General features: G+C 43.1%; 1 protein-coding gene across 2 annotated transcripts in view; it reads right to left on the minus strand.

The window, feature by feature from the left end:
* Positions 1-17,208, minus strand: part of LOC309842885 (uncharacterized protein) — a 30,095-nt gene extending 12,887 nt beyond the window's left edge. The window contains exons 1-6 of one of the 2 annotated variants that reach the window (XM_082687871.1): positions 17,079-17,198; positions 15,005-15,240; positions 14,314-14,396; positions 13,046-14,023; positions 12,068-12,293; positions 11,594-11,766 (exon numbers count right to left, since the gene is read on the minus strand). In XM_082687871.1, coding sequence (XP_082543997.1) covers positions 11,594-11,766; positions 12,068-12,230 — 336 coding nt within the window. In that variant the 5' untranslated portion in view covers positions 12,231-12,293; positions 13,046-14,023; positions 14,314-14,396; positions 15,005-15,240; positions 17,079-17,198. The other variant, XR_014299822.1, reaches the window with a different exon arrangement.
* Between the last annotated feature and the right edge of the window lie 4,992 nt (positions 17,209-22,200).

The following is a 22,200-nucleotide window of genomic DNA, read 5'->3' on the forward strand; positions in this document are numbered from 1 at the left end:
GCAGGGTCAAGAGCTCAGCCCCATGGCTCCAAATTCACAGGGTATGACCAAGGCAGAATACTGCATGGGATCTGGTAGGGGCGGTTCCTACAGAACTACAATCTGATTTCCAAAACATGGCCCCAAGTAAGAGCTTTGTGATGAAGCAGATATGGTCTACAAATGCTTTTTACTCATGGCTAATAAAACATGATCCCTGAGAGAAGACTACTGCTGCCTGCTTCTTGTCTTGATGCTTTTATTTATTTTCAAATTTAGATATGTAATAATGGAACTCTTCCATAATCATCAGCAAGCTTAGAACACTCTTTCTCATGAGTCTGGTGGTGTCCAAGTTACAAGTCCAACTAGGATGTTTAGAAATTTATTTAGAGATACCGGAGCTATTCTCTTCAGACATTGTTATTTTTACATTTTGAGAATGTACTACACTCGAATGTTCCTTTGGTCATCAATATGGCCACATATGTACAGAACTATGTGTACATATAATTCATGATACACAGTACACGCACACGTATCTCTGTTATCTCATATATAATAGGAGGTGAAAAGGCGATTTCACCTTTACCACAGTTCCAAAGAAGTGGGCTAATGAGGCAACTGGAGCACGGAGAGACCCAGTGAGCCACCCTGATTTCACCAGAATCTGTAAAGTCAGCAAGAGGTGCCCCATCACCTCACTGCCTGTTGAGGCCCCTTTCCCATTTTTTGTTTAGTCCTCACTGTAGGCTTCAGTCACCTCACTGCCTGTTGAGGCCCCTTTCCCATTTTTTGTTTAGTCCTCACTGTAGGCTTCAGTTTCTTTGTTATTTTACAAAATTTTATAACTATGCTAAGTTATGTCAGAAACCTTGGAAACATGTCTAACAGTCTACAGACTAGAGAAGTTTAAATGCAAAAAGACATGAAAATTACATGTTAACATTTTAAATTCTTATTTGAAACTGCTATCTTCACATTGAAGACTAAGGAAGAGAGCAATCAGCTCACTCCCGTTGTGGGCTGCAACAGTGCTTTTACCCTGAAATGCCTTTTTATTTAAATTGTGGTAAAATAAACATAAAATGTAGCCTTGAACTATTCTTAAGGGCGCAGTTCTGTGGCATGAAGTACATTCACACTGTTGTTCCACCCATCTCCATTCTTTTGTCGTCCCCAATACCTCTGCACCCATCAAACATGAGCCCCCCACCCCCGGCCCTGGACAACAACCGTTCCACTTTTTGGCATCAGGAATTTGATTACTCCAGGAACCTCATCCCAGAGAAGTCACAGAGTAGTTATCCTTTTGTGTCTAGCTCATTTAACTAAACTATCATCAAGATCCATCCAAGTAGCAGCACGTGCCTGAATTTTCTTCTTTTTTAAGGCTGAGTAATATTCCATTGTACCCATACACCCTCTGTTCATCCATTCGTCCATCGCTGCTTCTACCTTTGGGCTACTGTGAATAATGGAATCGTGAACCTGAGTATACAAACATGTTTGGGTATATAACCGGAAGTGGACTGGAATGCTGGATCATATGGTATTTCAATGTTTAAAGTCCATTCTTACGTACCTAAATGAAGAATATAAGGAATACACTAATCAAACACATTGTGTTTTAATCAAAGCAGTGGAAAAACCCTGTCAGATTTTCCTTGCTCAACTCTTCTCACTTAACCTGTTGGAACACCTTACATTGATGAACTGCCTTGAAAATGCCAAAGACCTCCAGGCCTAGGCAAGCCTTCCAGAGCTCTTGCCACAGACCAAGCCTCGGGCTTTCCTGTTGACAGGAAACAGGACCCAGTACAGCTCCATTTGTCCAAGTGCCCAGGGTGATTCCAAGCTACATCCAACACTCAGCTCTGCTGCATCCCGCAGGCTCGGGTGTGGATCCTGGCATCAGAGTGCAGTAAGTATAAAACCTGAATTTTTATAAAACTAGTAACTGGAAAACAGGAAGATCAAAAAAGGTGGTGAAATCCTCACCAAGGCCAATGATTGCACAACACATCACTCCCTGAGGCACTTTTTTCCACCTGCTAGAACACTAAAAATTAGGAATGTTTCAAGTTACTTGAGAATTCACCAATCCCAGAACTTTCCTTTCTTAGAAGTTCTTCCAGGGTTTCTGTCAGAAATTCCCTTTCTGTTTAAAAAAGCAGAAAACTCCCAAGGAATTTCAGGACCCATGGTGTAATATACAGCTCCCTATAATTAATCAAAACCATCACCTAGCCTGCAGTTTCGAAAATTCTGGAAGTATGAGTACATGTGAAGGTACTGGGCCATAATGTGGTCAATGCCGTGTGGGAAAATAATACAGAGCCAAGCAGGTATGGCTCAAGGGGTTACCCTAGGAATGGTCCCTCTTTGGGAGAAGACGATGGGTTAAAGAGAATTATGTGAACCAGCAAAGGAATGCCATGACCAGGAACGTCTGAGGATCCCACAATGAAGGGTGAAACTGACCCTCTCTAAATGGGAAAACAAAGCTTTGCCTCTCCATTCACACCTCTGGTTCCCCTTTTTCCTCATTCTCTCTCTGTGAAGGACTTGATAATACACTTGGCTCAGGTCCAAGACATTAACTGGGCTCTACTGATTAGCCAGTAAGGTATTTGTATACTAAAGGGTCATACATATGTCTTTTCCTTCCCTGGCTCCTCTCGCCCAGTGGAGGCACATCCTGACCTCAGCAGGGTCTGTCATCTCTTAGTCTAAGCATATGGGTTACTGCTGTGGGTTCCTGCACCAGTCATCTGTCCCTAGGATGGTGAGATTCCCAAACATAAACATGAACCTGGGAAGAGGTAAGAAGTCTCTGTTTAATGCACTGAGGCTGAGCTATGTAAGATTATGGGAGCTTTGCAGCAGTCTGTGAGCTAACACTAAGTTTGCATACTTTGATTCCTATCTGCTGCTGAACCAGTACACAGCTTCCTTAGGGGTCTTGAAGGATATGGGAAACCCTGGATTCTCCAGTAGCCCCACACCCAAACAAAATAGTGCTCTCCAGTGTGGGATGCAGACTAAAGATACATGGTGTGTTACATTTCCTAGTCTTCTATGCAAACCTGATGCTGGGTTGTATTCATAGGTTTACCTCCCAAAATGTTTTAGATACCACTTCAGAGTGGTCCTCAATCCTTGATAGAAATAAAATTATTTACATTTTATTTTCATGTAAAGGTGACAGCAACAATATGGGCATTCAGTAAATATTTTCTGAATTAGGCTAGATGTTAAATTATTTTTTTATTTTTTATTTTTTAATTTTTTTAAAAGATTTTATTTATTTATTTGACAGACAGAGATCACAAGTAGGCAGAGAGGCAGGCAGAGAGGAGGGATGTTAAATTATTTTTTATGTTCCTGAAACATGTGTCCCTATCCATTCCTTAAGCACAAAAATATAATTTTATCATCATAATATCATCAATGTTATTCAACATGTAGGGTTTTTTTCCTCCCTTTAAGTTGAATTTCATTTCAAATATCTAATGTTGACAAACACCTAGCTAATCAGATTAGGTTACCTCACATTTATAAAAATAGCAAATCAATTGCTCCTCACAGTCCCAGTGCAGCTCTTCCTGCCCAAGGGTCCTGTCCCTGTGCTTTAATAAAAACACCTTTTTACAGTGAAAGAAAAAAGGCAGGGGGGGCGCTGGCTCAGGGGTGAAGAATGTGACTCTTAATCTCAAGGTTATGAGTTCAAACCCCACGATGGGTGTAAAGATTACTTAAAAACCTTTTTTAAAAAATCTTAAAAATCTTTTAAAAATCTTAAAATCTTAAAAAAAAATGGCACAAATTTCTTTGAATACCTCTTGAGAAATGCTAATTCACAATCAGCACTTATCTAGCACCACTATCGTAGAAGTTCTGAAGATCTGAATACATGTCCACTCCATGCAACCATCTTCACCCTGTCATGTAAGCAACTGCCCAACTCTTCCTTATTCCCACCATGTTACAAAACAAGGCAAAGACAGAGGGAATAACATACCCTATGTTCCAGGAGAGGTACACTGCAGGAACAGGGTAAGCAGGTTTCTGGGTCCCCGCCGCTGTTTCTCATGCCCGCTTCATCTTCAGTCTTCCTTCCTGGGCATGATGGGACTCCTTTGATGGAAGGCAAGATGGCTGCCATCCTTCAGTTATCACAGTACTGTACCTTTAGAATGGACAGCATCAGCACTGTGATAACTGAGCCAGGGCAGCCTGTCAGTCACGCTGTCGGCCAGCACCATCCTTTCTGGTGGCTGCACGACTCCCTCCGAAGGCTCCTCATGGAGTGAAGAACTAAAAGATCCCCTTCTGGCTCGAGATGTGGGGAAGTGAAGAAAAAGCAGGGTCATGGCCCAGCAAGTGTTGAGACTGAAACAGTAAAAGGCCCAGTTGAATCATATTAGGATGAAAGATGAACAGATGAATACATGTTAATGACGACCAACCGTGTAATTAAGCTTTCACTCTGATAATACATCGAATATGCCATAAGCTTCCCAGCTGCTTCTGTGATACCTCTTCCATGCATGGATTCACAAACATTATCTCCCTGACCTTGATCACCCACGCAATAAATACTTACTGAGGAACTACTCTGTTCCAAGTTCTCTTCTGGATGTTCAGCCAATGAAGATAAATAAGACATGGCCCTTCATCCTCAAAGTACTCACAAACATAACCATACAGCCATAATACTTCACAGGTGTCTAACAATAACTAATTACCCATGTGCATTCTCATTTGGTTTTCACAAGAACCCATATGGGGCTGCCCATGAATTACTGAATTATTACCAAAGGATCCTAAAAACAAATTAGGTATCATTAGCCCATTTATAGAGAGAAATAAAAACCTGAGAGGTTAGATGATTTATCTGAGATCATGCCCTAAGTCATGGTAAACCTGGGCTCAAACCCACATTCAATGACCAAGTCCAGTGCTTTTTTTTTTTCTCTACCCCAACCTGGCCATTCCACTCATTAACTGGATATATAATTTATACAAACAAAAAGGATTTCTGAAAATATTTAGCTGTGGCTTAAGATTTTTCATTTTCTTAGTATTTCAGGATCATGAGCCAGAAACTAGTGGGGATTTTATTTTATGCTTTAAGAAGATATTAACATGAACAAGAAAAAAAAAAAAGACTTACTGTTCTTGCTCTGAGTGCTAAGGATGCACTCAGATTGATGACCCTGATGATAATTACGTATTTAAGCACACCTGCACAGTGGTTACCATTACAGTTAACATCAATTCTACAGTTACACTGGTGCAAGAGCCACTGCCCACCTTTGGCATGACTTAAAAAAAAAAAAAAAATACACGTCAATTGCTTTGAAATTATCCATACCTTTGAAATGCATCCTGAAGTCATTTCAGGGATGATTCTTACTTTTAATAAGAAGTAAAAAGATTCTGAAATTGGAATTCAGGCTTCAGAACATCGACTTATTAAAACCATGATTCACTCGGGTTTTTTTCCACGTCAGTCATAAGATCTCAAGTTATTTCAATATGAGTGGAACTTGACAGATATTTGAAAAATAATTATGTTTTCAATTAGGCATTTTCTCAGTTTCAATGATTCATTATATGCAAATTAGATATTAGCACTGTACCTCAAGTAAGAGATAGATGAGTCAATTCTTTATATCAGAAGTTAGAACACAGGAATACAGTGACTTTCTGCACTATGAAACTGACCTAATCTTCAGAAAAGTAATATCCAGTGAAATAATCCACCTCCACATAAATTAAAACAACATTCTCTAACGTGCAAAAGTATCTAAATCTTAAGGAGGTCACAATGGCTAGGTCTCAGCCAACTGATGTAATACAGAGTTGAAACACGAGAGGGCAACGAAGATTTAAAAAAAAAAAAAAAAGTTGGATCCCACAACCTAAGGTTCCTGGAAATAGCTGCACATTTTCAAATTATAAACATCTGTTACAGAAAAAAAAAAAAAAAAAGACATTGTGATTACTTGAGAATAAAATTTTAGATAGCTGACCTGTCAGAAAGAATAAAGATTACCACCTAACATTTTCTGGCCGCCACAGGTTCCATCAGCTTTGGAAAAGATAAATATTTACTCAGAGACACCTATGGGTAGATAACTATGGCAACAACCAAGAAACCCTAATAACTTAGGAGTTATTAACTGTTCCTCACTAAGACTGAGCACTAATGTAACTGATGTTTAAACACAAAGTATACAGGGGCACCTGGGTGGCTCAGTGGGTTAAAGCTTCTGCCTTCGGCTCAGGTCATGGTCCCAGGGTCCTGGGATCAAGCCCTGTATCAGGCTTTCTGCTCAGTGGGGAGCCTGCTTCCTCCTCTCTCTGCCTGCCTCTCTGCCTGCTTGTGATCTCTGTCTGTCAAATAAATAAATAAATCTTTTTTTTTTAAATAAATAAACACAAAGTATATAAAGATGAATTTCATGTCTGTCATGTACTGCAAAGCTGAAATTCACCCTATTTAGCCATGACCAAAACCCACACAACTAAACATTACTGGTACAGTAATAAAGGACCTTTCCTTATTTCTCTCTCTCATCATTTTTTTTAACATCTAAACTGGGATTTTAAAAAGAAGTGACAAAAAGGAAACTGTTATTATTCTGTAAATAAGAAACATTTCTTTCTCAAAAGATTTTTCTTATAAAAACTGAGTTGTTGTAATATTAAAACAAGGAACTGCAGGTACTCATGCTACACTATCAGAGCATACTGCACAGTTAAGGGGGGGCGAAACAGTGACATAAAACACATTCCTCCACAGATCAAATTGATTTTAAAGTTCTTCTATGATAAAAAATGATACAAACTGAGAACAATTTCTTCATGATGCAGGAACCAAGTACTATCAATAAATCAAGTGCCTGTGGCAAACTGGTACACTAAAAAACTTGCTTTTAAATCTTGTGGAGTACAAATGCACAAAGAACATGTCACACCCCTCTTATCTCTGGACTAAACATGAGAATACAAAGATTTTGAACCTTTAAATACCCGAGTCAGTCACTGGAGGCACTGAAAATGAGCAACACAAAGTATTCAAAAAGTACTTTTAAACTAAAATAGCTTAACGAGAGGTCTAATTTCAATCCACCGACCTTTTACTAAAGTGTGATTTTTTTCCCCCTAACCTGAAAACTGTACAACTCATTGGTATTCTAAAATGTGCCTATCTCACCAAACTGGGAGGCTATATAAATATGTAGTATATATGTATTATTTATATACAAGTATATAAATATGGACTGTCGACAAAAGATGCTCAAATATTAATTACTGTTCTGCATCGTACTGCAAAGCTTTGCTACATCAAGAGTTTTTAAAAACTAACTTGTGCTAGAGATTATTAGGAGACCTGGAGTGAGGGAGTTACAAGTTTTTGTTTTGATTTGGTTTTTTTTTTTTTTTTAAGAAGAAAGAAACTGGCTCAAAAGGTCAAAAGAAGTCAAGGATCGCTGTCCCGCACAGAGCACAGTCCACCCCAATTCTCGCAAGGAAGCATTAACACAGTAATCAGAAAGGAGTGTAATGTTTTGCCCACTCCCAGCATTGGCCCCTAAGTCATCTCCTACCCTAACTATCTCTAACCTCTGCCTTCCTCATTACTGTAGCACTGCCACTTAAAGAGGCTGGGTCTTAGATTCTCAGATGCCCTGCATGGACAGCTACGGGGGCAACACCAAAGATTCTCACCATCCTCAAGTTCTAGAGCCGTGAGCTGCTCCAGAAACAATTAAACTCCTCTTTTCTGCAGAATCCACCATCCTCAGAGCTTTTATTCTTACATCTGTAAAATAAACACACTTCTACTTGTACCACATGCTACAGTGGTAGCTCACTCATTATTGGGTGCTATTTCTTATACAGGCATACCTCAGTGATACTGTGAGTACAGCACTAGACCACTGCAATATAGAATCACAATAAAACCAGTCAAATGAATTTTTTGGTTTCCCAGTGCACATGTAAGTTATGTTCACGTTATACCATAGCCTATTAACTGCAATGGTATTATGTCTAAAGAAACAATGCACAAGGGCACCTGGGTGGTTCAGTTAAGTTTCCGACTCTCTTGCTTTTGGCTCAGGTCATGATCTCAGGGTTATGAGACAGCGCTCCACATCAGGCTCTCTGTTGGACGTGGAGCCTAAGAGTCTCTCTCTCCCTCTCAAAAAAAAAAAAAAAAAAAAAAAAAGGAAACAATGTGCATACTTTAATTAGAAAATACCTTACCCAAAAAATGCTTATCATCATCTGAGCTTTTAAGAAGTCATATTCACTGATTATATATCACCAAAACAAGTATAATAATGAAAAAGCTTGAAATATTGTGAGAATTACCAAAAAGTGACACAAAGACACAAAGTGAGCAAATGCTGTTGGAGAAAGGTGCCAATGGACTTGCCCGACACAAGGATGCCACAAACCTTCAATGTGTGAACACACACACACACACAAAAACCACAGTATCTGTGAAGCACCATTAAACAAGGCATACCTGTACTGTAATTTAATTTGTCACTGCTAATAATTACTTCTTCAAATCAGCAGAATTGTCCCTGACAAAAAAAGTCTCTTTTTTTCTTCACAGCTCTTCACAACACTAATCACAGTCCCTTCCACAACACGCATGCTTAGGAAGTATTTGATTAACTGATGAACCTTGCCATTTCCTATGATACGCTATCAACCAAAGTGTACATTTAATTCCAGCCTCTGTATGGTCTTAAGCAAGGTACGTGGTAGGCTGTCATCTAGAAGATAAGGGTATTGTATTTAAATGACCCTTAAGTCCCTTCCAGTGCCATTAGTGAATCTCATTAGACAAAACCAAACCCCAAAGACAGCACCACCTCCATTCAGGTCAGCATTCAACTTTTTTTGTGGGGGAGGCAAGGGGTCAGTAGCCTTGTGGGCCCAATCATCACCAGGGGAGCTATAATGTGGGGATGGGGGTGTGGGCGCGGTGGAGGAGAGAAAGTAAATGAAGGAGTAAGAGGAAACAAACATGAGCCCTATCACTAAAATGCCACCAGGTGTCACAATAGTTACTATGTCACATACTGTTCTCTGATAAAGTTTGGTATGCCCAGGAGCCTTTCACAAAAGCAGCTACAGCCAGATGTGTGGGTATCTAAGTTTTCCCATGACAGCCCTCCTACTCTTTCTAGTTCCAGGCACTTTTACTGACCTTCCTGAGTAGGGCATGCCTCCTATGAAGAAATATGGAAAGCATTCATTATTCGGTCTCATGTTCTAAAATAACAACTTCTGTGGTCCCCAAATTTCCACATGGAAAACAGCAAAGAAAAGATTTCATGCAGTCATCTTTTCTGAAATTAATCCATCTACCAAAAGGAGTGATGTTATAAGCCAGTGTTGTCTAAAAGAAGTAAAATACAAACCATGCATGTATCTTTAAATATTTTACTAGCCATATTTTTAAAAAAATTTTTAAGATTAATCTTAACAATTCATTTAGCTCCATATACGTAGAATAGTATCATTTGAACATGTAATCAATATAAAAATAACTCGAGGTATTTTACTTTCTTTGTACTAAGTTTTTGAAAATGAGAGTGTAATTTACACTTAAAACACATCTCAATTCAAACTCTAGACTTTCATCAGAAATACTGAACCTACACTGAGATTTCACACGTTTCACAGTTCAAAAAGTAGATGCGTTATGTCCAGATTGCTTCCAAACATATTTAAGTCGTCCAGTAACTGAATCAAGTATCAATCTTAAGAATTTACTAAAGTTTGAAATTCAGTTCATTATAATAGCCAGATTTCAGGTGCTTAACATAGTTACGGACAATCCTGTCACCTGGATTCTTTTAAACCTGAACCAGAAAGATGTTACCTCTTCAACCAGCAAGTCCTTCTACAACACCCACCAGGTGCTCAAATGCTGCCAAGGATTTTCTGGCCCACTACTAATCCTTAAGTTGTCAATACTTTAGCAAGGATGACATTAAGCAGCCCTTCCCAGAGACTGCATATCGCTTTTCACTCAGAAAGGTACATCTTGGTTCAAGAAAAGAATGGAGACACTGAAATTCAAAGATATGCAGTTCCGTTCCAAAGTAAAGGTGGAAAATCCTGACATAGTTACTTCTTTGTCCAGGATCTTAGTCACCCCACAAAAGTTACAGTCATTGTTTATAATGAGCCTCTGAATTTCATACTCAGAGCAGCTGTCACTGCATCCCGACTCTCACCTTCAGCAAGTGCTCCCTCCCAGCCTCCCTCCACAACCTCCTTTATACTTCTTAAAGCACATTCCAGGAGCCCCTCTTTTCAATTCATTCTGAAAAATGCTTGTTATTGTTGACATACCGAAACATATGAATAATTCAATAAACGAATCCCAAACCATCCTATTAATCATTCAGCAGTCTAGGTACCCAAGTTATTCTGAGACACGCTTTTCTGAATATGCATGGGAAGTAACCCCTCTACTTTTCCCCAAAGGAACCAATTACAAACACTTCAGTTTTCCCTCCCTCTGTCAAAGTTCAGTGTTCCTCCTGCAGCTGATTTAAAAGCTGATCTTCTAAAGGAGCTGGATTCCTAAGATAGTTCTATTTTGAGCGTTCTTCCTGTTCTGAAGCTAAAGTTGGAAGGGCTTAGGTGGTGATGTCATGAAAGAGAGGCTGTTGACTTTTACAGAAGGGTCTTCCGCAACTCTGGGGATGCTCATATGGTGGAACCTAGGGGGGTGATGTTCATTTCTCATCTCTCTCCTCTCCCTTCCCTTCCTTGTGAGTCCCAGCTATTATTCAGCAAGAAAGAAAACACGTTCAAATAAGCATACAAACATATTTACATATTTCACTCAAAAATTAAGACTAGGGAGATGGAAAATGCCTCACTCTAGGGAAGAAGGGTGACACTCCACTCTTCATCCCGACCTTCCCAAGCATCTATCATAGGACTGGGGACAAAAAGTGTAGGAAGGACAGCTGGTGAGAAGAACCAAGGGATTATAAACCTAGGAGGCTCGAAGAGGAAAATGCTGTTGGGGATATTCAGGACAGAAAGAGGACCCTTCAGTCCCTTCTCTTCCACCGTTTTCTCCACCCTTTTGGAATGGCTGGATTTGGGGCTGGGTGTGTCTTCTGCTTGGGAGGCGTGTTTGGCTCTGAAGAACCAAGAGGGGCCAGGGTGGGGCCCAGGGAAAGAGAGCCAGAGACAGGCTGCTTTAGGCCGGGTTCTGGGCTAAGCTCTTAGGGAAAGGAAAAAAAAAAGGGGGGGGTGCTGTGAGGAGACAGCAGACAATTCCATTAGAATACCTGGTAAGGAACAAATAATGGCACTGACCTAAGGAGGTCACCTCTCTTCAATCTAAACCCAGCAGTTAGCTGCTGCTTGGTCGGGTGCAGGTCCAGAGGGAAGAGAAATTCCCAGCCCATGTGTAGACCACAACTTGCCTGGGTCCGAGGATGGATGTGCCCGGTGCAATGAGCAGGTGAAAGCAGCACTTTCTGGTCAATTCTGAGATGGGGTCTCAGCTAAGAACTCTGGGAACAGAAGATTCTCTGGTTTTTCAGCTCACCTCTCCTCCAAAGCGAGAATAAGCACAGGTGTGGTCCTTCTCCAAAAAGGTGGCAGCTGGCGCGCGGGTAGCTTGAGTGAAGGGAAAGATTCCGTGGCCCGGGAAGGCAGGGAGAAGCCGCGGGTTCAGCTGCGACCAGAAGCAGGCGACCTCCGCCAACTCCCTTCCCCCTTCTTGAAAACCGAACAGGACCGGTAGAAATTACAACAACGCACTCCCTCCCCAATACTGTTTCTAATAAAAGAAACAGCCTCTCCTGCCTACATAAAAAACTGCACACTCTGGTTGATGAAAATAAACAGGTGAGCCCGTGGTGAAGCGGGAAAAGACTGGGAATGGGAGAAAGAACGTAGAGAAATCGAGGCTCCCTCCCTGCACACCCCCTCCCCTCCAGCCCCAGAGAATGTGCGTGGCAGGTTGCAAGCTAAAAATGACCCCCCACCCCCCGCCCCGCGCCCATTCTCCCTCCTACACCAGGGTCCAGCGTCCCGGCCTCGTGGTAGCGGTCGGTCCCCGGACGCCGCACGGGGCTCCCCCTCACCCCGGACCGCCGTCGCCGCGGGGACTCCGCTCTTCCTCTCCTCCCTCCCTCCTCCTCCGCCTCCTCCTCGCAGACTCCTCCCGCCGGATCTTTCATGTAAACAACATCCAGGCTCTATTTACAGTCGCCGCCGGACGGCGAGGGACCCACGCCAGCACCCTGGAAGAAGGCGGGGGTGGGGGAAAAGCGAGTGCGCAACATTTACACACGCACCCCGCCCCGCCCCTCCGCGCCGCTCCCCCTCCACGGGGCCGAAGCGGGGCGCCGGGGGCCACCCGCGCCCGCGTCCAACCTGCTCCTCACACCCAGCCGAGGGCCCGAGGGCAACCGCGCAAATGCCCAGGGGCGAGGCCGCCCCCTCCCACGCACCCCGTAGGAAAAATACATACACAACAACAAACCCAGCCCGGCAACACACGCTCCAAGTCCGTGAGGGAGTGCGGAGCCCCAGGCCCGCCCCATGCCACCGCCCCAGCGTCGGCTGCCTACCCCGAGGCGGCGAACTGCTTGCGGTCTCCGGAGGCGGTCAAGGCAGGCGCCCAGCGCTGGGCAGCGGCGCGCCCTCGGCCCCCGCCGCCACCCGGCCCGCCCTCGGCCCGCCCCCCGCGCGGGCGCCCAGCCGGCCGAGCCCCGCGGCTGCGTGTGCGTGTGCGCGCGCGCCGCGGCCAGCCTCGCCAGCCTCGCCAGCACGGCTCTCGTAGCCGCCGCTTCCCGCGCCCCCGGCCGGCTCCGGCGCGCCGCCACACCGAGCCAGGAGCGCGGCGGCCAGAGCTCCGCGGCGGCGCACGGGCGCGCACACGGCGTAGACACTCGGCGGCACGGAGCCCCGCGCGGCCGCTCGCCGCCCGCAGGCGCCCGGTCCCGCGCGCACCCGGCCGCCCCCGCGCCCGGCCCGCCGCCCCCACGCCCACCTGCGCCCCCGGGGGGTCCTGGGCCCCCCTTCCTTTGTTCTTCCCGCTATTTGCATGAGGATTATCTAATGACGCAGCAAGGCTCGCCACAACGTGACCGTCGCCATTTTTCTGTTTTTATTCTATCTCTGCCATGTGATAGATGGGGGGGGGGGGGGTTGGAAAAGGGAGAGAGACAGGTTTAAAAAAAAAAAAAAAAACTTCCGGGTCTCATGACCGGGAAGGGAGAAAAACAAAAGGGAGACGAGACACAACTCCAGGGGAAGGATGTGTGCGTGTGTGTGTGTGTGTGTGTGTGTGCGGGCGCGCTCGCGCGCGTCCCCCTCCCGCCTCGGCTCGGAGAAGGGAGGCTCCCGCAGCGGACACGAAGCATCCTCCCGTGCCGGCCCCCAATGACCTCCCCCGCCAGCCGTGGCGTCGCGCGTCCTGGTCCCACACTCGCTGCAAACGCTCCGCGAAGCTGTCAGCTTGGTCCCTTCTGGCCGCCTCCACTTGCTCTTCACCCCGGAGCTCGCGCCCTCGCTCCCAAGTGGGTGTAAGGTTCTGGGTTACCTTCAGGGAAGGCTCACCAGAAACGGAGGAAATAATAAAGTTCAAAGGCTACCGAATTTCCTGTGTTTTAAGATGGTTTGTTAACATGCTGTTGTTTATGACAACCGCGTGGCAACGCTAGGCACAGATCTTACATTGGTTCGAATCTTTCCTCTTGAGTATATCCTTTTCTCTCTTCCCAGAGCGAGACACACCCTTGTGTGGTGTTCCATGGGGGGCGGGGGTAGATAGGTGGCCACGGACCATTCATCATACCTTGACTTAACTTTTTAAGACATTTTTAATAAGTGGGTGTTCAAGGCCAGGGAGCATTGTTTAAGAAGACAGTTGTATGCAGCAAGGTGGATTCGCGTTACACTGATCGTATTCACATTTGGAGGGCGTGATAGACGTTTCATTCTTAGCCAAGTCTTGTTTTCACGGTTGCTGAAAAAAAAAAAAAAGCATTTGGGAGCTCTGCCACGTTTTTCAGCGAGATATAAAATTTTGTACTTTTGTTTACTACTGTATTTCCTTTGGGCACTTTCACTTTTGTTTTTCTTGAGTTTCCTTTCTGGTTTCTTTTCTCAATTTCACAATTCACTGCAGAAATGGACTTCAGAATCGGCTAGGGTTCCTCGCTTTATTGGCGCAGAAAGGATGCGGTTGAGTAGTGATGGAAGTTGCTCCAGGTCACACATTTAATTAGGGCGGAGCTTGGATTGAGCGTAGCTCACCTGATAGCTCTGCTGGAGGGGTGGAGATGGAGGGTGGGGGATGGTAACGTCTGGCCGCCACTCTGCTTTGTAAAATTGATAGCCTAGAAATTAAAGATGGAGAACACTTACCAGATCATTACCTTCTTGGGACTGGTGTGATTTGATTGCTTCTTCAAAATCCCGATTCTTGTGTTTTAACTCAACTGTATCTGTTAATTTAGATTCGATTTCACTCTTCCCTAGCAGAGTTGGTCATTTCAGGGAACAACCCTACATGATTGTAATGAATTGTTTTTGTTAGAGTACATCACTGCCCCTTTGTCCACCTACTGTTTCCTTTTTATATTTATTTTATGGTGCCTTTCACACTTCAGCATATGTAACAGTTGATGTATTTCCCTGAACTGAGGGTAAGCTTGGAGGGCAGGGCCATGCCATATTCATTTTGTATCTCCCATGGTTAACACCCTGCCTGGAAATGAATGAGCATGCATTAAAGCCTGATGAGGATTTTTTCTTACCCCTGTAATTCCTTTCTAAACATCTCTAGGAAATTCTTCCATGTTTCTGGTGAGAGCAGAACACTGAAGATGCCTTTTGATTCCTACACCTTTGGCAGGCTTCTACTTTACGGAGCCAAGCAAAACATAATTTGTTTAATCATGTTTTTTTTTTTTTTTTAACCAAATGCTTTTTCCTCTCTTTTTACCTTTTTTGGTTCCTCTTCTTCAAATTCCTTCTAATTCACATAATTAGTTATGGCATCACTTGCCTTTTGACTTTTGCTGTCTCAGACTCCAAAAGGCTGGTAAAGTTTAAACTTTGATTTGACTAACCCTCTTCAGACTGGAGTCAAATGACCTGAGGCAGCATTCTTATTGAGACTCTCTTCCTGGAACACAGTGAGGAGGCTGGCAGTTGAGCAGTATGAAAAGATCTCAGCATCTGGACAAAGAGTGCACATTTGTAGCTTTAAAACAGGGGAGAATAACTTGATGCACGAAATCATATTGAGAGCTCAGAGGAGGGTCTGGATTGTGCCACAGATGAGTTCATACACATCTGGATCAGTGAGGTTCCATCACATGTCTGAACATGAACTACAAGTATTCCTTTGGATGGCGCAAATTAAATTGGTATTACTGATGGTAACATCTAAAGTCCGTATGTTTCATCCCTGAGAGCAACAGTGTGATAATAATTTTAAATGTAACAACATCACCTTCCAGCAAGGCAGAGATGGCACCCAATTATATTTAAAACCATGTGCTCCCTTAAGTACAAAGGTGAACAGAGAAAAAAGGAACATAAATCAAAAATACTTAAATATTTCTGTATTTCTTCCATTCATGTACGCTCACACATCATTACAAAGATCAAACTTTATTCCTCTGAAATACTACATAGTTGCTGATTAAAGTAAAACTCTTATAGGCATTCTAACAACATTCTTTTTTTTTTTAAGACTTTATTCTTATTTATTTGACAGAAATCACAAGCAGGCAGAGAGGCAGGCAGAGAGAGGAAGGGAAGCAGACTCCCTGCTGAGCAGAGAGCCCGATGTGGGGCTCGATGTGGGGCTCGATGTGGGGCTCGATCCCAGGACCCTGGAATCATGACCTGAGCTGAAGGCAGAGGCTTTAATCCACTGAGCCACCCAGGCGCCCCACTAACAACATTCTTTATCTCTCCACTACATGGTTAAAACAATGACAATTCCTGATGTATGAAAGCCTGGACTTTGGAATCAGGTTCTGATCTCAGCTCTGCTAATGTATTACCTGGGCAACTTTCTCATCAGCTCTGATTCTATTTAAAGAAATATGAAAATGAGTATAAGTCATTTAAAGAAATATGAAAGAAATATGAAAATGAGTATGAGTCGCCTACTTCAAAGAGAAGCTTTTAGGAGTGACATTTCATCAGAATTTAATAAAATATATGGGAAACCCCCACCCTGGTATGATGCTTAGAAATAATCTTCTAAGGGGATTTGTAATAATATTTCTTAATGTATTTTTGTTTATCACATGTGCTTCCTAGAATTATTCTTTTTCTTTTGGTTTCCTGCTCTTGAAAATTCAACAAACCTAGTATTAGTGAAAGTTCTATGATTCTGAAAATAAGTTAAGTCCTGCCTTCAAGAAGTTCACACTTCAGCCTTGGAAAAATACATATAGAGGTAATTTTTTTTTTTTAAGATTTATTTAGTTATTTATTTGACAGACAGAGATCACACTAAGGCAGAGAGGCAGGCAGAGTGAGAGGAAGGGAAGCAAGCTCCCTGCTGAGCGGAGAGTCTGATTTGGGGCTCCATCCCAGGACCCTGAAATCATGAGCCAAAGGCAGAGGCTTAACCCACTGAGCCACCCAGGCACCCCCATATAGAGGTAATTGTACTGAGACTCGTAGATGGAAGACAAACACTTGATTCATACCACTTTATGATAATCTAACCAAGAAGAAGCATTTACTTAAGATCTAGCTTCACTAACACCCAAGCAAAGACAAACCTTCTAGAAGCAGTTAGGAAAATGCCACACACACACACCCATCTCCCAAACCCTCACATTTTTTTTTAAAGATTTTATTTATTTATTTGACAGAGAGATTACAAGTAGGCAGAGAGGCAGGCAGAGAGAGAGAGGAGGAAGCAGGCTTCCTGCTGAGCAGAGAGCCCAATTCGGGACTCGATCCCAGGACCCTGAGATCATGACCTGAGCCAAGGCAGCAGCTTAACCCACTGAGCCACCCAGGCGCCCAAACCCTCATAGGAAGATTACCTTTAAAACCCCATCCAATCAGTATGATTCTGCAGCTGCTGAAAAGAGTTTTCTGGTTTGGTGTAAGAGACAGTCTTGCTTTCCATCCAAGTAAAAATTATGCCAGATTGTACTTTTGAAATAATGCTGGAGACGTGTAGTTAATAGGAAGCACTTCAGGTTGTTAATTAATTCGACCACTTTAATCAAGAACTATTTTCCGAGAAACTTATTCCCAGCCCTGGGTCAGGTGCTAAAAAAACAAAGATGATGAAGACATAGACTTTGTCCTTAAGCAACTCATTCAACAAATGTTTATTGATTACCTACTGGGGATGCAGTGGTGAAACAGATACTGAACTTACTAGCCAAGGACTGATATACACACCTTATCTTCACAGCGCCCTCAAGAAGTGTTTGATTGACACAGGGTCTGGGCAAGGCAAAACATAGACCCTGCCCCCAGAACATTCTTTGTTCCTCAAAACAAAGAACAGCTCTTGAAAAAAAAAAATTTTTTTTTTTTTGGTCTCTACAGCTCAGTCTTAGAATTGTGAAGTCAAGGAAATTAAATTCAATTCTCCCGGAGTCTAGGCTATTTAAACAGCTTTCTGGTCTCTCAGTTCCTGAGTTTCTCAACTCTTATTTCACTCTCCAAAGGCTGATTCTAAAATGCAAACCTGCTTATATCATGCCCCTGTCTAAAAACGTTCGTGGCTTCCCATTATCTACCAAGCATGGCACACAAGATGCTTTGTGATCTTGCCCTGCCACAGCCTTCCCACCTCATCCTTTATAACACCCACAGGGGAGGGTTGCCAAAATCTGTAACTAAAAATACAGGATGCCCTGGTAAATTTAAATTTCAATAAGCAACTTTTTTTTTTTTTTGGTATAAATATGTCTCCAATATTGCTTGGGACATATTTACACTAAAAGGCTTTCATTATTTATCCAAAATCCAAATTTAAATAAGCATCCTCTATTTTTTCTGCAACGCTAGTCATGATCATCTGATTGATTAACTCGCCACTCCTCGCTAGTCTCTTCATGCCTTTGTAAGGGCTTGACAACCTTTCCATTCTGCCCCTGGTCCACCTGGTATCTTTCTGTTTCTTCTTCAAAAGCCAGTCATGACTTCTGGAACCCTGTAGGTGTGAGCATGGAATCCAATGTGCTGGGGTGGGCCTAGCTATCTGTGTGCTCTGTTTAATAACTGGGTTTCTGCCCCAGTTCCTGTTCATCCTTCCCTTGCTCCCTCCTGGAACTGGAGTTCTGCCCTGAACCCTAGTTAATTTGGCTGGCACCCACTCACAGTTCTTTACCCTTGCCAACTTTCTCCCTGAAGCTTGTTCCTTTCTCCCAGCTGCTGGCTGGGCTCCCGACCTAAACTGGAGGGATCACTGAAACCTGCTTCAGATCCCACCACCTTCCTGTCATATCTACTATGAAAAATGGACAAGATACTCAAATGAGATTAAGTTTGTGAGTGTGGTTTGTCAAGTATAAAGCTTCTGTGTGGTTTGTCAAGTATAAAGCTTCTTGACCAGTATCAAGCGCTTCACCTGGTACTATGTATGAAAGTCCCTCTTTTTTTTTTTTTAAAGATTTTATTTATTTATTTGACAGAGAGCAGAGAGAGATCCCCAAGTAGGCAGAGAGGCAGGCAGAGAGAAAGGGGGGGGGCAGGCTCCCTGCTGAGCAGAGAGTTCTATGTGGGGCTCCATCCCAGGACCCTGAGATCATGATCTGAGCTGGAGGCAGAGGCTTTAACCTACTAAGCCACCCAGAGGCCCCTAAAGTCCCCCTTTAAGGTCCTCTGGATTTCCCTTGTTTCTGCTCATGCCTATTGATAATATGCTGCTGAAAATGATGGGGCTATTTTCCAAATGTCCTCTAATTTTGATTAGTGCCTTCAGCCACATTGGCTATTTTATTATGAATGAATTTAGACCAGTGGGTTTAATTTTTAAAATTTTAATTTTGTGATCCAGAACACACCTCTTTGGAACTCCAACCAGTCTCATGAACTATGTCATGGCCTGAGTATGTGTAATGAACTCTGATATTTTCTATTCGATTTGACCTTTTAAAAGTTGGTCAACCCACCAAGTTCATTTCATCATCTGATAACAGGTTGTGACTTGCATGTTGCTAAATGCTGATCTGTACTATCCATTGGGATTTCTGCATTAACCAACTGGCCAGGACGGTTGTCAAAAGTCTCCTTCATTTGGTGCTATCTCCAGTAGGAACCAGCTTGTCCACTAAAGGAGCTAAGGCCACCTCACTGAAGTAGGTCACAGTTATTCCCGCTTATAACATCAGCAAGCAGAGTACCGCAGCCAGACTTTCTAAGCTGCCTGAGGTCAGTATCTATAATCCCTGGTGAGGCCATTTGTAGAGATGGAGAGCTAAAAAATCATTATTTATCTTAACCTAGAGGGATATTGTTTGGGGGCAATTCTTTTTCAGACTTTCAAAAAAATTTTAGTTATTTATTTGAGAGAGAGAGAGGAGAAGCGGAACAGAGGGGGAGAGAATGAGAATCTCAAGCAGACTCTGCACTGAGCACGGAGCCCGATGCAGGGCTTCAGCCATGACTGTGAGATTGTAACTGAGCCAAAAGCAAGAGTCGGATGCTCAACCAACCTGGCCACCCAGGCGCCCCATCTTTCCCAGACTTTTGAAATTATTCCTGGTTGGGTTAAAGAGACTTTTAGTTTTCTGAGGTTTCACATTAATTTCAGATACAAAACATAAATGAAGGCTCTCTCATTCACTGTTATGATTTTGTTTTACTCTCTTCTCCCTGAATGGTGAGCAGGGTAATGGGATATTCAGACAGCTTTAAGGAGCTGGGCAACAGGGGCACCTGAGTGGCTCAGTTGGTTAAGCGGCTGCCTTCATTCAGCTCAGTCATGATTCCAGGGTCCTGGGGTCATGTCCTGCATCAGGCTCCCTGCTCTGTGGGGAGCCTGCTTCTTCCTCTCCCTCTGCCTGCTGCTCCCCCTACTTGTGCATGCTCTCTCTCTTTGTCAAATAAATAAAATCTTAAAAAAAGAAAAAAAAAAAAAAAAGGTGGGCAACAGTAGATTCCAAAGACAATTGATGAAATATATGGAAAGGAAGTATGGTTCAGATGGAGTGGAAAGAAGATTAATTATCTAAATAATTCCTGTGCTACAGGTGGTCAAGCCAGCTTCTATAATTCTGCTATAATTCAGGATATTCTCCCCCCAAACACACACAGACACGCCCTACCTTCTTCTCTCACTCACAGCTGCTTCATTCATTTTTCTTTATGGTAGGATTTTAATTGTGTTTGTTTTATTGGCCTTGAAAAGACCAGTTTCAGATCTATGGTGGCACAAAAGCTGGACTGGAGAGAATTTAAGGGATAACAGGAGAAGAAGAATTGGAGACTGTTTATATAGTATAGACAACTGTTTGATTACAAAAGGTTACAGAGAAATAAGATGGTAAAAAAAAAAATGTGGGAAATACAGTCAAGGAATCAAGGGGAGATTTTTATTTGTTAATCTTTAATGCTCTTGAAATGATTTGTTTGTATACCAATGGAGATGGTCCAGTAGTGGAAAAATTCATGATGTAGAATAGAGTGGGAGGGTTTGCTAGCTTGGTGTTCTTGAGTCTACAAGAGGGTGGCATCTCATGTACCAGTGGAAGGTTTTACATGGGAGCCCTGAGGGTGCATCCTGACTGATAGGACATAAGGCAGGGTCTAAGGGAGTACACCCGTATGGACATGTGGATGTGATAAGAACCAGTGGATATTGTCTTCTGATTGTTCAGTTTTCTCAATGAAGAAAGAAGCACAGTCATCAACTGGGAGAGAATGGGGGAGAGGAGAGAAAACAACACTCCTTTAGCAGAAAGAGAATGTAGTAATGTAGAATGTAGGCAAGTGACTGGATGAGGCAGATGTGGGATGTTAGCTGGGAAACGGCAAGGACCATCTCAAGTTCCTGGTGACAAGTTTAAGGAGAGACCAGGCAGTCTAGGTGGACAGTTGGAATCTGAACAGTGTTGTGATTCTGCCAACCGGTGTGAGAGATTAATGTGATTAAGGAGGTTGAGCAAGTGGTTATATTTACTGACTCTAAATTTTAGCTGAGCAAAGAGGGAATAAGGGACAAAGTACAGTAAAAAAGAAAAAGAAAAAGAAAAAAAAAATGGTACCTGAACTGCTCCTCCTTCTGGTCTTTGCAAGACTGGCTCCCTCTTGTGGTCCAGTCCTTTTCCAAAACCACAGTTTTAACTCTCTCCTGAGTACTTAAGGTGCTTTACTTTTTGCCTGTTTCTGTCTGTCTGTCCATCCACCCTCAATTTCACACTACTAGATGATAAGCTCCAGGACGACAACGACGTTGTCCATATTGTTCACTATTTTGTAGACACAGCATTTCATTCCAAAAGGTATTTATTTGATAGAAGAATGATGAATGACTGTGATATGATTTGTAAGGTCTTCCCCATGCTGATCATGCTCTTCTCTACGTGCTCCTGTTTGTCAGTTTCCTCTTTCTAACTTTCTTCAAGATAAAGAAAATTTTTCCACCGGGGTTAGAGCTGCTTGCTAAACCATCCATGTCGAGTCCTCTGCGGGTGTGGGATGAAAGTTTCAAGGACAATTTTACCAGAGTCACACAGGCTCCAGAATATTTCAAAGGTGAGCCAGAAAGGGTGCTATGAAGTCACAATAGCTTTCTGTTTTGTTTAAAACATCCTTTTTTTTTTTTTAAAGATTTTATTTATTTATTTGACAGACAGAGATCACAAGTAGGCAGAGAGGCAGGCAGAGAGAGAGGAAGGGAAGCAGGATCCCTGCCGAGCAGAGAGCAGGATCCCTGCCGAGCAGAGAGCCCGATTCGGGGCTCGATCCCAGGACCCTGGGATCATGACCTGAGCCGAACGCAGAGGCTTTAACCCACTGAGCCACCCAGGCACCCCTGTTTAAAACATCCTTATTGAGGTTTAATTTAGATACCATAAAAATCACCCATTTTCAGTGAACATTTCATTGAATTTTAGCAAGCTTATAAAGCCGTCACTACAATTCAGTTTTAGAGCACTTTCATGGCCACAAAAAGTTCCCTTGTCCCTGTTGGCCATCCATCTC

The sequence above is a fragment of the Mustela nivalis genome (assembly GCF_964662115.1).
Source record: "Mustela nivalis genome assembly, chromosome: 10".
In the NCBI taxonomy this organism is placed as follows: Eukaryota; Metazoa; Chordata; class Mammalia; order Carnivora; family Mustelidae; genus Mustela; species Mustela nivalis.